The following is a 12,183-nucleotide window of genomic DNA, read 5'->3' as shown; positions in this document are numbered from 1 at the left end:
AGCTTTTGTTTTGTCAGAGGAGAAAAACATGCCCACTTTTAAAAACAATATGCTACTTATTGTTTTATCTATAAAATATCTGGAACAACTAACCTCATTTGTTTCCATCACTTTCCACATTTATTTTGGGATCCAGCCCTGTAAACGTCATTTTCCTAATGACGCGGAGAAGGACCCATCTCAATTCAAGCAAGCGCATTTTCATCCACGTTTACTCTCAGCGACTCTTCTCGATTAACTTTGACCTTCAAAGGAAGGGAGAGAGGATGCAGGAGGTGAGCAAATCTAATTGACAAAAGGCCATTTACTTTCAAACGACTGAAGGGAAGTGAACAAGTGCACAATTTGGGAGGAAGGAGCCCCTCTAGCCTCCTCCCTCTTACCTCTCCTCCCTCCATCCTCACCATCTTGTCTCCTCCCTCAGCCCAGGCCCCTACCAGCCCAAGCTGCTCACTCCTGACTTATATCAGATGGGTTTTAGTTAAGATTCTGTCTGCTTCACTCCTACCCCGTGTTTTATCTGGACACAGTGGGATAGTCCTGCTGCCTCCCAGCTCAGGCTTAGCTCAGCAGGCCTTCTCATCTAGCCTGGGAATATCTACCCCTATAACACTGTGTTCAGGCTTCGCTGGACTTCAAGCCCAAATAGTTATGCTCCCTGATGTGTCAGCAAGTGCCCTTGTGCTCCTGTGTCTCTGCCGAACTGTCATGTGAAATGACAGCAGAGCCCTGGCCTGCTGGGATTACATTACTATGAAGCAGATGGAAATGCCTTGGAATGAGACAGAAGTACAGTACACTATCTACTGGGCTGGCTACAGCTTTCTGACATTATGTGATGCTACTGTTTAAGATGAGTAATGTGCCCTTAAATTGGAATGAGCATGGGGATTCTAATTTCAGGAATTGGTGCATATATGCCTTCATTCTCTTTGGTCCAATAACATTTCTGTGCATGTTCTACCTGCATAGTATCTCAGATTTCACTGATGATGAAATATTGTAACCTTTTACCCCTTTTTCTCCCTAATTTCGTGATATCCAATTGGCAATTAGTCTTGTCCCATCGCAGCAACCCCCCCTACGGATTTGCTGGAGAAGTGAAAGTTGAGAGCCACGCGTCCTCCAAAACGCGACCCTTCTAAGCTGCACTGCTTCTTGACACACTGCTCGCTTTACCCGGAAGCCAGCCACACCAATGTGCCAGAGGAAACACCGTCCAGCTGGTGACTGGAGTCAGCTTGCAAGCGCCCGGCCCGCCACAAGGAGTCGCTAGAGCGCAATCGGACAAGGATATCCATGGCCGGCCGAACCCTCCCCTAACCGGGATGACGCTGGGCCAAATGTGCGCCGCCTCATGAGTCATGGCCGGCTGTGACACAGTCTGGGATCGAACCCGGGTCTGTAGTGACACCCTAGAGCGCTGCGCCACTCGGGAGGCCCAATATTGTTTATCTTTGAGATTGAATTTGAAAAGCAACCAGAAATACTACAGAAGCAATTTATATTCAAAAGCCCATCAGCATGAGTGGGCAAGATATATATACGATGACCTCTCCTTGCCAGACTGTTACCGTTGTGACGGCTCTCAGATGGTGTTTGTGTTAGTGTGGAAGCGCTATCACATTGTGACAGTGACAGGCATGTTGCTGCTATCCCCAGGCTGTCTTCATCAGTGTGGGCCGTGGGCCGTGACGTGTGGGAGATCTCAGCAGGCGTCACGGCGTTCTGACAACAGAGCCCGGTGACGAGACGCACCGCCTGTGGCTCGGCCAGCCGAGTGTGTACGCCTCACGCTGAAGCTTCTGGAACACAGATCACACATGACAAGATCCCAGTGGGATCCATCTTGTCGTCTACAAACACACTGAGGCTTTGGTCCTGCTGTACCTGGTTTATATTCCACTGTCTGTGTTCATTCAGAAAAACCCTGTCAATTATCGTTCAAATTCAGCGCCTCCACGGTCTTCCCTCCATTTGCATACAGCTCTCACAGTTAGAGCCTTAGTCACTTTTGAACATCGGGTGCTTGGCTTTACAAATGACTTTCTTTCATTTCTGGGGAGATTTTTCACTCCTGTTCTCCTCCATCCCAGCATGTCTTTGAAAGAGAGCAGTCCGTCCTCTCCTCTTCAGTCTCTATCTCTCTTTATGAGAAGTGTAACATTCTCTCCCCTCCCTTCCCAGGTTCCTGTCTGAGGTGCTGAAGCCCATAGTAAAGACAGAGTTCCAGCTCCTCTATGTGTACCACCTAGTGGGGCCCTTCCTCCAGCGCTTCCAACAGGAGAGGACCCGCTGCATGCTGGAGGTACGGACTACTCCTGTCAATATATACCCCCCCTCCTATCCATCTCCCAGCACAACCCTAATTCAACCCTATTACACCATACAATCCCACACAAAAGGCCTGTCAATTAAATTCCCTTTCACACTCCCTTGACCATTAAAGTGTGTGTGTGTGTGTGTGTGTGTGTGTGTGTGTGTGTGTGTGTGTGTGTGTGTGTGTGTGTGTGTGTGTGTGTGTGTGTGTGTGTGTGTGTGTGTGTGTGTGTGTGTGTGTGTGTGTGTGTGTGTGTGAAAATGGACAATAGCTGGTTAGGTTAAAGGGGGATTAGGTGACTCACTGAGAAATCCTGTTATTTGTGGAGAGGGAGAGTTGAGAGGCAGTGGCTCTGTGCTGGGTTATGCTGTGGCTTCCCATGGACAGCTCTAATGAATCTGCTGTTGACCAGCCTGCCCACCCCCCTGGAACGCGCTCTGACAAAAATATCCATTCATTCTGTTTTTCAGTTTGGCTTTGTGTTAATCAGATGTGTGACCCACCATTCACCGTTTAATCAGTGACTTTATGTCTGTGCCTTTTCTTAACGGTCTACGCAGATTGGAGTGGCGTTCTATGAGATGCTACAGGCTGTGGACCAGCACAGTCAACACCTGTCCTACATGGACCCCATCTGTGACTTCCTCTACCACATCAAATACATGTTCACCGGGGACAGCGTCAAAGACCAGGTTCGAGAAATACTCAGGGGTTCATGTTCTTCGCCACTGTGATGTTCAGATGAAGGGAATGAAATGGTCTGTAATGCTCACCACCGCAGCGCTTAAGTCAGTCAACTGTGTGTAGCTTACTTTAGCTGCTGGCAAAGTCATTCAAAGCCTGTACTTTATCACTCAGGATGGAACTTTCCACTTCCAACTATTTTTGCCATGTAATGTTATTAATCCAAAATCGGACAACCCCATAGTAGAATAGTGAATCTATTTACCTAGTTGGCTTGTGTGTTCTATGCAAGATAAATATTCCTCTCGAGGCGCATTCAAGTTGCGAGGGCCGTAGGAGGGAAACATGTATTCTGATAAGCAGTCAAAGCACAACAATTTTTTTATGCAATCATGGGAAAACACTTTTGAAAGCAGTTTTGTCCTTTGCTAAGAAAGGGTGGGCTCCCAGTTTTCCATTGCTGCCACGTTTATTTCTCTATTCCTTCCATTGAGCGTGTGGCATCGTTTACAAATGCAGTTTTACACACAGAGTTTTGAGCATGGTTTAGGCACAGCTGCTGCACAACAGAGCTTTTAAAGGTGCAGTGTCGTCTTAAAAGAACAATTTACATACTTTGTTATAGAAACCTATTTTTCAAGTGAATAATAATTCATAATTTATGTATTAATAATAAAATATTCATTATTAATAATAACAACAACAACAATCAGGATGTTGTCATATGGGGTAAATGCAGATGGACAAACCCCATTCTTCAAGTGCCTTCAGAAAATATTCCTACCCCTTGACTTATTCCACATTTTGTTGTGTTACAGCCTGAATTCAAAATTGATTAAATTGATGACAGAGAAAACATGTTTTTGAAATGTTCTTTTTAAAATTCTTCAAGCTCTGTCAAGTTGGTTGTTGTTCATATAGACAGCCAAGTCTTGCCATAGATTTTCAAGGCGATTTAAGTCAAAACTGTAACTAGGCCACTCAGGAACATTCACTGTTGTCTTGGTAAGCAACTCCATTGTATATTTGGCCTTGTGTTTCCTGCTGAAAGGTGAATTTGTCTCCCGTTGTCTGTCGGAAAGCAGACTGAACCAGGTTTTCCTCTAGGATTTGCCTGTGCTTAGTTCTATTCTGTTTCTTTTTATCCCCCAAAAAAGATATAAAGCGTTGGATTTGCCCCAAACAACGCTTTGTGTTCAGGACATAGTCAATTTCTTTGCCACATTTTTTGCAGCTTTACTTTAGTGGCTTTTTGCAAACAGAATGAATGTTTTAGATTAACAAAATTCTTTACCAATAGATCCCATTCTTTGCGAGGCATTGGAAAACCTCCCTGGTCTTTGTGGTTGAATCTGTGTTTGAAATTCACTGCTCGACTAAGGGGCCTTACAGATATTATGCGCGGTACAGAGATGAGGTTGTCATTAAAAAATCATGTTAAACACTATTATTGCACACGAGTCCATGCAACGTATTATGCGACTTGTTAAGCATATTTTTAGACCTGAACTTATATAGGCTTGCCATAACAAAGGGGTGGAGTACTTATCGACTCAAGACATTTCAGCTTTTCGTTTTTTATTAAGTTGTAAACATTTCTTAAAGCATAATTCCACTTTGACATTATGGGGTATTATGTGTAGGCTAGTGACACAAAATCTCAATGTCATCTATTTTAAGTTCAGGCTGTAACACAACAAAAAGTCAAGGGGTGTGAATACTTTCTGAAGGCGCTGTACATTTTATAGTCACTATGCTTCATCAGTTAGGCTACAGGTGATGATGCTTATTGCTAATAGCACATCTGATAATATAGGCCATGCTTAGGCTATATGAATGTTCCAATGTGTTCATATTTTTTACTGAATTATTACAAATATGTTACTGGGCCCATTTCTGGAGGTGGAAATTCTATTTAAGATGGTGTCAGCAGCATTTTATTTTCATGTCCTTTTGAAAAGGTCACCAGAACTGAGCTTCTCAGTCCTTCTACAATAAAAGGACCCCGGACCCCATAAGCCATGCGACTGGAATTGGTCAAACTCGCAGTTTAATACATGTACAAAACGATCCTCTTTCCCATAAAGCATGTTGGTCATGACTTTCTTACATGAAAGGGGAGGTTAACTTGGCCCCAGACAATCGATCTGAGATTGACTTAAGTTTCAGTTGTGGGATTTTTAGTTGTTGCTTTAGCCCCTAAAATAATGTGTACTTTATGCCTTTCCTTGACCTCAATGTTTGCTCACTTGGTTTTCTGTCATGTCCTGCATTGGTATTCTGCCTCTCCTCTCACCTCCTCCTCTAATTATATCAACACACCCCGAATTTGAAATTCTAATTTGTTTGTCCTCCAAACATTCCCACTTGTATTTTACTTTGAAGTCACTTGCTGCACGTCCCACTTCATGTCAGGGTCTGAGGCTGAAGTTGGCTTCTCTCCCCAGTAGTAGTACAGAAGAGATTTAGTTGAATTCTCCTCCCAGCTTATCCCTTGTCTCTCCTAGTGTTCTGTCTAATGTTGCGTGTGTGTGTGTGTGTGTGTGTGTGTGTGTGTGTGTGTGTGTGTGTGTGTGTGTGTGTGTGTGTGTGTGTTCCCAGGTGGAGAAAATCATCCTGACCCTACGTCCGGCCATGAAGCTCCGTCTGCGTTTCATCACCCACACTAGCAAGATGGAGCCTGCAGCCGCCAGTGTTCCCCAGCCCTCCTCCTCTGTGTCCTCACCCGCCCCACAGAGCAACCCCGGGCCCTCCAACCTCCCCCTGTCTGTGGCCCAGTAAAACACACACACCAAGGAAGGAGTCTGTCTGCCCCATGGCTGTGGTCCCACTGTCAACAGCTGGAGTATTGCTATGGACACACTCCACGAATGTTTAGGTCAGGGTTGAGACGGACAAGATGACCCTGAGAGTCTGGTCTCTTGAGGCCGACCATGCAGCGTCCCAGTGCTGTGGTCTGTTCCAAAGCTTTAAACAACCTTTCAGTCCGAAAAGCAGCATAGAAGAAAACAGACATGAACTGTTACACAACAGAATTACCTTTTTATAACCTTTAGCTTTATAGTGCTTTTTATTGTTGAGTGTATTGGAAAAAGACAAGTGTTTCTGCAATCATTGGTCTGCTAGAGTATGTATATAAAAGACGAGTTGGTGGCGGCTCATTCTGTTGTTGCTCTCCCTTTTTGTAATAACATGAGATGGTCCAGTGCCTTGTGACTCCCCACTTAATCATGAGAGGCGATTTATGTTGTGTTTTTCACACAAAGTAAAGAAACAATAAACGTCTTTAGTATTCTGTGTTGGATTGTCGTCTTGTCTGATCCCCTGCTATTCTGCTCTGTAGAGAGGACCTGTATTGTGTCAGCTCAGGACCTGCGACAGGTTTCTGGATGTTGTTATGGCCGCACAAACACTTACATCTAGACGTTCCGCTTGCGGAACACCTGCTCCAATATCCAATGATAGGCGTGGCGCGAATTACAAATTCCTCAAAAATCCAAAAACTTCAATTTTTCAAACATATGACTATTTTACACCATTTTAAAGACAAGACTCTCCTTTATCTAACCACACTGTCTGATTTCAAAAAGGCTTTACAGCGAAAGCAAAACAGATTATGTCAGGAGAGTACCCAGCCAGAAATAATCAGACACCCATTTTTCAAGCTAGCATATAATGTCACAAAAAAATAAAAACACAGCTAAATGCAGCACAAACCTTTGATGATCTTCATCAGATGACACGCCTAGGACATTATGTTATACCTTACATGCATGTTTTGTTCAATCAAGTTCATATTTATATCAAAAACCAGATTTTTACATTAGCATGTGACGTTCAGAACTAGCATTCCCACCGAACACTTCCGGTGAATTTACTAAATTACTCACGTTAAACGTTCACAAAAAACTATTATTTTAAGAATTATAGATACAGAACTCCTTTATGCAATCGAGGTGTCCGATTTTTAAAATAGCTTTTCGGTGAAAGCACATTTTGCAATATTCTGATTAGATAGCTCGCCATCACAGGCTAGCTATTTTGACACCCACCAAGTTTGACCCTCACCAAACTCAGATTTACTATAAGAAAAATTGGATTACCTTTGCTGTTCTTCGTCAGAATGCACTCCCAGGACTTCTACTTCAATAACAAATGTTGGTTTGGTTCAAAATAATCCATAGTTATATCCAAATAGCGGCGTTTTGTTCGTGCGTTCAAGACACTATCCGAAGGGTTACGCGCCCGACGCGTTTCGTGACAAAAAAGTTCTAAATATTCCATTACCGTACTTCGAAGCATGTCAACCGCTGTTTAAAATCAATTTTTATGCTATTTTTCTCGTAGAAAAGCGATAATATTCTGACCGGGAGTCGTTTTCGTTCAAAGACGAAAGAATAAAAACATGGTGTCGCCTCGTGCACGCGCCTCCAGTCTCTGTTCTCTGATCGACCACTTACTAAATGCGCTAGTGTTTTTCAGCCAGGGCCTGCAAAGACATCATTCAGCTTTTTGCCGCCTTCTGAGAGCTTATGGGAGCCGTAGGAAGTGTCACGTTACAGCAGAGATCCTCAGTTTTCAATAGAGTGTAGAAGGCCAAGAAATGGTCAGAGATGGCACTTCCTGTAAGGAATCTTCTCAGGTTTTGGCCTGCCAAATGAGTTCTGTTATACTCACAGACACCATTTAAAACAGTTTTAGAAACTTTGGAGTGTTTTCTATCCAAAGCTAATAATTATATGCATATTCTAGTTTCTGGGCAGGAGTAATAATCAGATTAAATCGGGTACGTTTTTTATCCGGCCGTGAAAATACTGCCCCCTATCCATAACAGGTTAAGGTCAGAACAGGGTCAACAACTCCCAACTCTCTTTTAACACAAACTGGACAGGAGCTGCGTACGGTGCTTAAAACACTATTTCTACATGGTTGGAGTGGACTCGTTCCACAGTGAAGATGTGTGAAAACATGAGCATGGATTTTTAATGAGGATGGATTGACAGGCTCAGAGCAGCGTTTCCTAAACTTGGTCCTGCCCCCCCCCCCGTTTTTGTTTTTTGCCCTAGCACTTCACAGCTGATTCAAATAAGCAAAGCTTGATGAGTTGGTAATTTGAATCAGCTGTGTAGTGCAAGGGGGGGGGGAACCAAAGTGTGCACTGGGGGGCAGGACTGAGTTTGGGCTCAGAGAACCCTCTAGAACTCCTCAAGCAGAATAATGAATTAATTCTTATATTTACCCTCTTCTGGATCCCCTTCTCTTGTCCTTAGTATTCTCCCTTATGAATATAAAACATACTGAATTGTTGCTAGGGGATGACTGTGCCAGTGTTTTTTTTATTTTTGTGTTTACCTGTTATGATAAGTGGCTAAATCAGTAGAGTCCTTTAGTTATGTAATTTGTGTTAGTATTATGCAAAGCACATGCCTTTATATCTCCCATAAATTCAAGTATAATTTGGCTATAAAGGACTGAGTCAATCATGCCTTCATTATCAAATATTCCCTGCTGCCTTCAGTGCCGGCAGCTTTCAACTATTTTTCAGATATCAACAGTAAATTAGGTGTTGCTGCTAAAGCAGTCTCTTAAGAAATTACCAGGTTGTAGAGTGGTCTCTGGCAAACAGCATGACAGCGGTGTGGGAATGGGTGATTTCACGTCGGCAATGATGCAAGCCCTGTGCTAACTGGCAGTGGTGTAAAGTACTTAAGTAGTACTTTAAAGTATTATTACTTAAGTTGTTTTTTGGGCTATCTGTACTTGACTATTTCTATTTTTGACAACTTCTCCTTCACTATATTCCTAAAGAAAATATAGTCGTTTTTACTCCATACATTTTCACTGACAACCTAAAGTACTCTTTACATTTTGAATGTAACGACCAGGACAGGAAAATTGTTAAATTCAAGCACTTATCAAGAGAACACGTGGTTATCCCTACTGCCTCTGGCCTGGTGGACTCAATAAACAATATTGCTAGAGATATGATAGCAAATACACTGCCCCAGTTTTTCATCAAGCACATTTCTGAATTAGCGTGTCATTGCATACATACTGCACCAGAATTACAATTGCTGTACATTATAAACTGGGTGGTTCGAGCGCTGAATTAGAATTGGCTGATGACAAAACATTTATTTTTACTGCTCTAATTACATTGGTAACCAGTTTATAATGGTTATAAGGCACCTCGGGTGTTTGTGGTATATGGCCAATATACCATGACTAAGGGCTGTATCCAGGCACTCCGTGTTGTGCGGAGGAACAGCTCTTTGCTATGGTATATTGGCCATATACCACACCCCCTCGGCCCTTATTGCTATTATAAACTGGTTACCAATGTAATTAGAGCAGTAAAAATAAACATTTTGTCATCAGCCAATTCTCATTCAGCGCTCGAACCACCCAGTTTATAATGTACAGCAATTGTAATTCTGGTGCAGTATGTATGCAATGAGACGCTAATTCAGAAATGTGCTTGATGAAAAACTGGGGCAGTGTATTTGCTGTCATACCTCTAGCAATATTGTTGGTATAAATTTAGCTGAACATATAAGTTAGAATTTTTTTGTCTCCCATCAATACATTTTTTTTCAATAGGTAATTACATTAGCCTAGACCATGTGGACTTTTCGGACAGGAAGATAAGGGCCACAGAAGGTGATTCTATTTGACAGTCTGGCTGCTGCTCAGCTCCAGACATTGGGGCAGCTGTGCCTTCACCTGTCATAGATTTAGGAAATGTGGGGAAATTGACTCAATAATAACGCTTGAAATGAATCAAGTAGTTGCTGATGCTGAAGCTCAGTAAGATGAATCTGCTGGGTGACATTGATAAGAGGTATTCTCAGTATGATAAAATGCAATACAGAAATACATGGTAAAGGCAACACAGGCCCTGGATCAAGTAGAATGAGAATAGATTTTATGTTCGGTTCAGATTTCTACTTTATGGGTTTATGTAAATAGTGTCACTTGTCTAATAAATAATTACACAAAGGCTTCCAGAAGCAGTCCTTACTCTCCTACACAACCAAGTCTCCAGAACAAATCTATTACTTTACAGAGAGTCATGACTTGGTTACTGTGGAGAGACAGGGCCAAGTCTTCATCTCCCACTGCAATTTTTGAGAAACCCACCTCACCTCTACTTCCTGTTAACAGTCCCAAGGACCTGCAATCTGTGGTCCGCTGATGATGCGGTTGCCATGGTCACTGTGACCAGCCAGACCTCTCAGACCAGACCAGAGATAGAATGTGACTCCAGGGGACCTGGGGGAGTGGGAAGGGGAAAGGCAAAGATAGGGAGGGAGGGGGTGTGGACTGTCTGGGTAAGGCCCTTTGCTGCTTCCTGTGTCCAGAGGATCAGGCCCTCTCAGTAGGGTTGCATGGCCGCTACATTAAGCATAATTGCTTTCAGTAATCCCTGGTTCAAGTCGAGACATTCCATTAAAACAAGTGAAGCTCCTTCTACAAGGGTTGAACGTTTCTGTTCTGTTGAAAGGAACAGGCTAAACATATAGGATGTATTTTTTTGTTTGTTTTTTATCCAAAATGCAATAGGATCATTTGCATTTCTGGAAATGCATGCGGTGTCTGACGTTTGATTGTAGGTTGCACTGTAATTGCTGCTATACCACCCACCTATTCAGTTTCTGTTAACAGCTACATTATTTCCCTTGCAATATGCCACTTTTATTCTCTCAAGTGGGTTTATTTGTTCACTGCTCTGAAAATGCCATGCGTTCTCAGTCCTTGTTGTTCTCCCAGCAGGGTACAACAAGCCCTGTCTCTAAATGCCACGCTCACTGGTCTAAGAATGAATTATACAGACCTGTTGGTAATCTGCTCAGATGGTGGTGGGACATCTGTGACAGACTGACTTGTCTGTCTCTTCCCAGACCCCCAGAACGTCCACCCCAGGTCCCTGTCTCTCAGTCACCCAGTCCTCTCATCCTCTCTCTGTTCCTCCAACCCCCCAGCCTCAGCCTCCTCATCCGCTGTGCCTAGCGTCTGCCCCTGGGACTCCTAATGAAGAGTAATCAAGCCAGAGCTGTCATTAAGACTGAAGAGACAGACAGCCCTGCTCCGGATGACAGTGGAGCAGCCATTAACTACAGTGGGGGAAAAAAGTATTTGATCCCCTGCTGATTTTGTACGTTTGCCCACTGATAAAGAAAGGATCAGTCTATAATTTTAATGGTAGGTTTATTTGAACAGTGAGAGACAGAATAACAAAAATATTGAGAAAAACGCATGTCAAAAATGTTATAAATTGATTTGCATTTTAATGAGGGAAATAAGTATTTGACCCCCTCTCAATCAGAAAGATTTCTGGCTGCAAGGTGTCTTTTATACAGGTAACGAGCTGAGATTAGCAGCACACTCTTAAAGAGAGTGCTCCTAACCGCAGCTTGTTACCTGTAAAAAAGACACCTGTCCACAGAAGCAATCAATCAATCAGATTCCAAACTCTCCACCATGGCCAAGACCAAAGAGCTCTCCAAGGATGTCAGGGACAAGATTGTAGACCTACACAAGGCTGGAATGGGCTACAAGACCATCGCCAAGCAGCTTGGTGAGAAGGTGACAACATTTGGTGCGATTATTCGCAAATGGAAGAAACACAAAAGAACTGTCAATATCCCTTGGCCTGGGGCTCCATGCAAGATCTCACCTCGTGGGGTTGCAATGATCATGAGAACGGTGAGGAATCAGCCCAGAACTACACGGGAGGATCTTGTCAATGATCTCAAGGCGGCTGGGACCATAGTCACCAAGAAAACAATTGGTAACACACTACGCCGTGAAGGACTGAAATCCTGCAGCGCCCGCAAGGTCCCCCTGCTCAAGAATACATATACATGCCCGTCTGAAGTTTGCCAATGAACATCTGAATGACTCAGAGGACAACTGGGTGAAAGTGTTGTGGTCAGATGAGACCAAAATGGAGCTCTTTGGCATCAACTCAACTCGCCGTGTTTGGAGGAGGAGGAATGCTGCCTATGACCCCAAGAACACCATCTCCACCGTCAAACATGGAGGTGGAAACATTATGCTTTGGGGGTGTTTTTCTGCTATGTGGACAGGACAACTTCACCGCATCATTTGACGGGGCCATGTACTGTCAAATCTTGGGTGCGAACCTCCTTCCCTCAGCCAGGGCATTGAAAATGGGT

At 43.5% G+C, this 12,183-nt stretch overlaps 1 protein-coding gene across 4 annotated transcripts in view; it reads left to right on the top strand.

Annotated features, from left to right (window-relative positions):
* med23 (mediator complex subunit 23) overlaps positions 1-6,303 on the top strand; it is a 32,765-nt gene extending 26,462 nt beyond the window's left edge. For all 4 annotated transcript variants that reach the window (XM_014205100.3, XM_014205103.3, XM_014205102.3 and 1 more), the window contains 3 exons: positions 2,188-2,308; positions 2,881-3,012; positions 5,606-6,303. In XM_014205100.3, coding sequence (XP_014060575.3) covers positions 2,188-2,308; positions 2,881-3,012; positions 5,606-5,785 — 433 coding nt within the window. In that variant the 3' untranslated portion in view covers positions 5,786-6,303. The remainder of the gene's footprint in view (positions 1-2,187; positions 2,309-2,880; positions 3,013-5,605) is intronic.
* Positions 6,304-12,183: the final 5,880 nt, after the last annotated feature.

Source organism: Salmo salar, chromosome 06 (assembly GCF_965601325.2).
Source record: "Salmo salar chromosome 06, fSalSal1, whole genome shotgun sequence".
NCBI lineage: Eukaryota > Metazoa > Chordata > Actinopteri > Salmoniformes > Salmonidae > Salmo > Salmo salar.
This window is presented reverse-complemented; position numbering and strand designations above follow the sequence as displayed.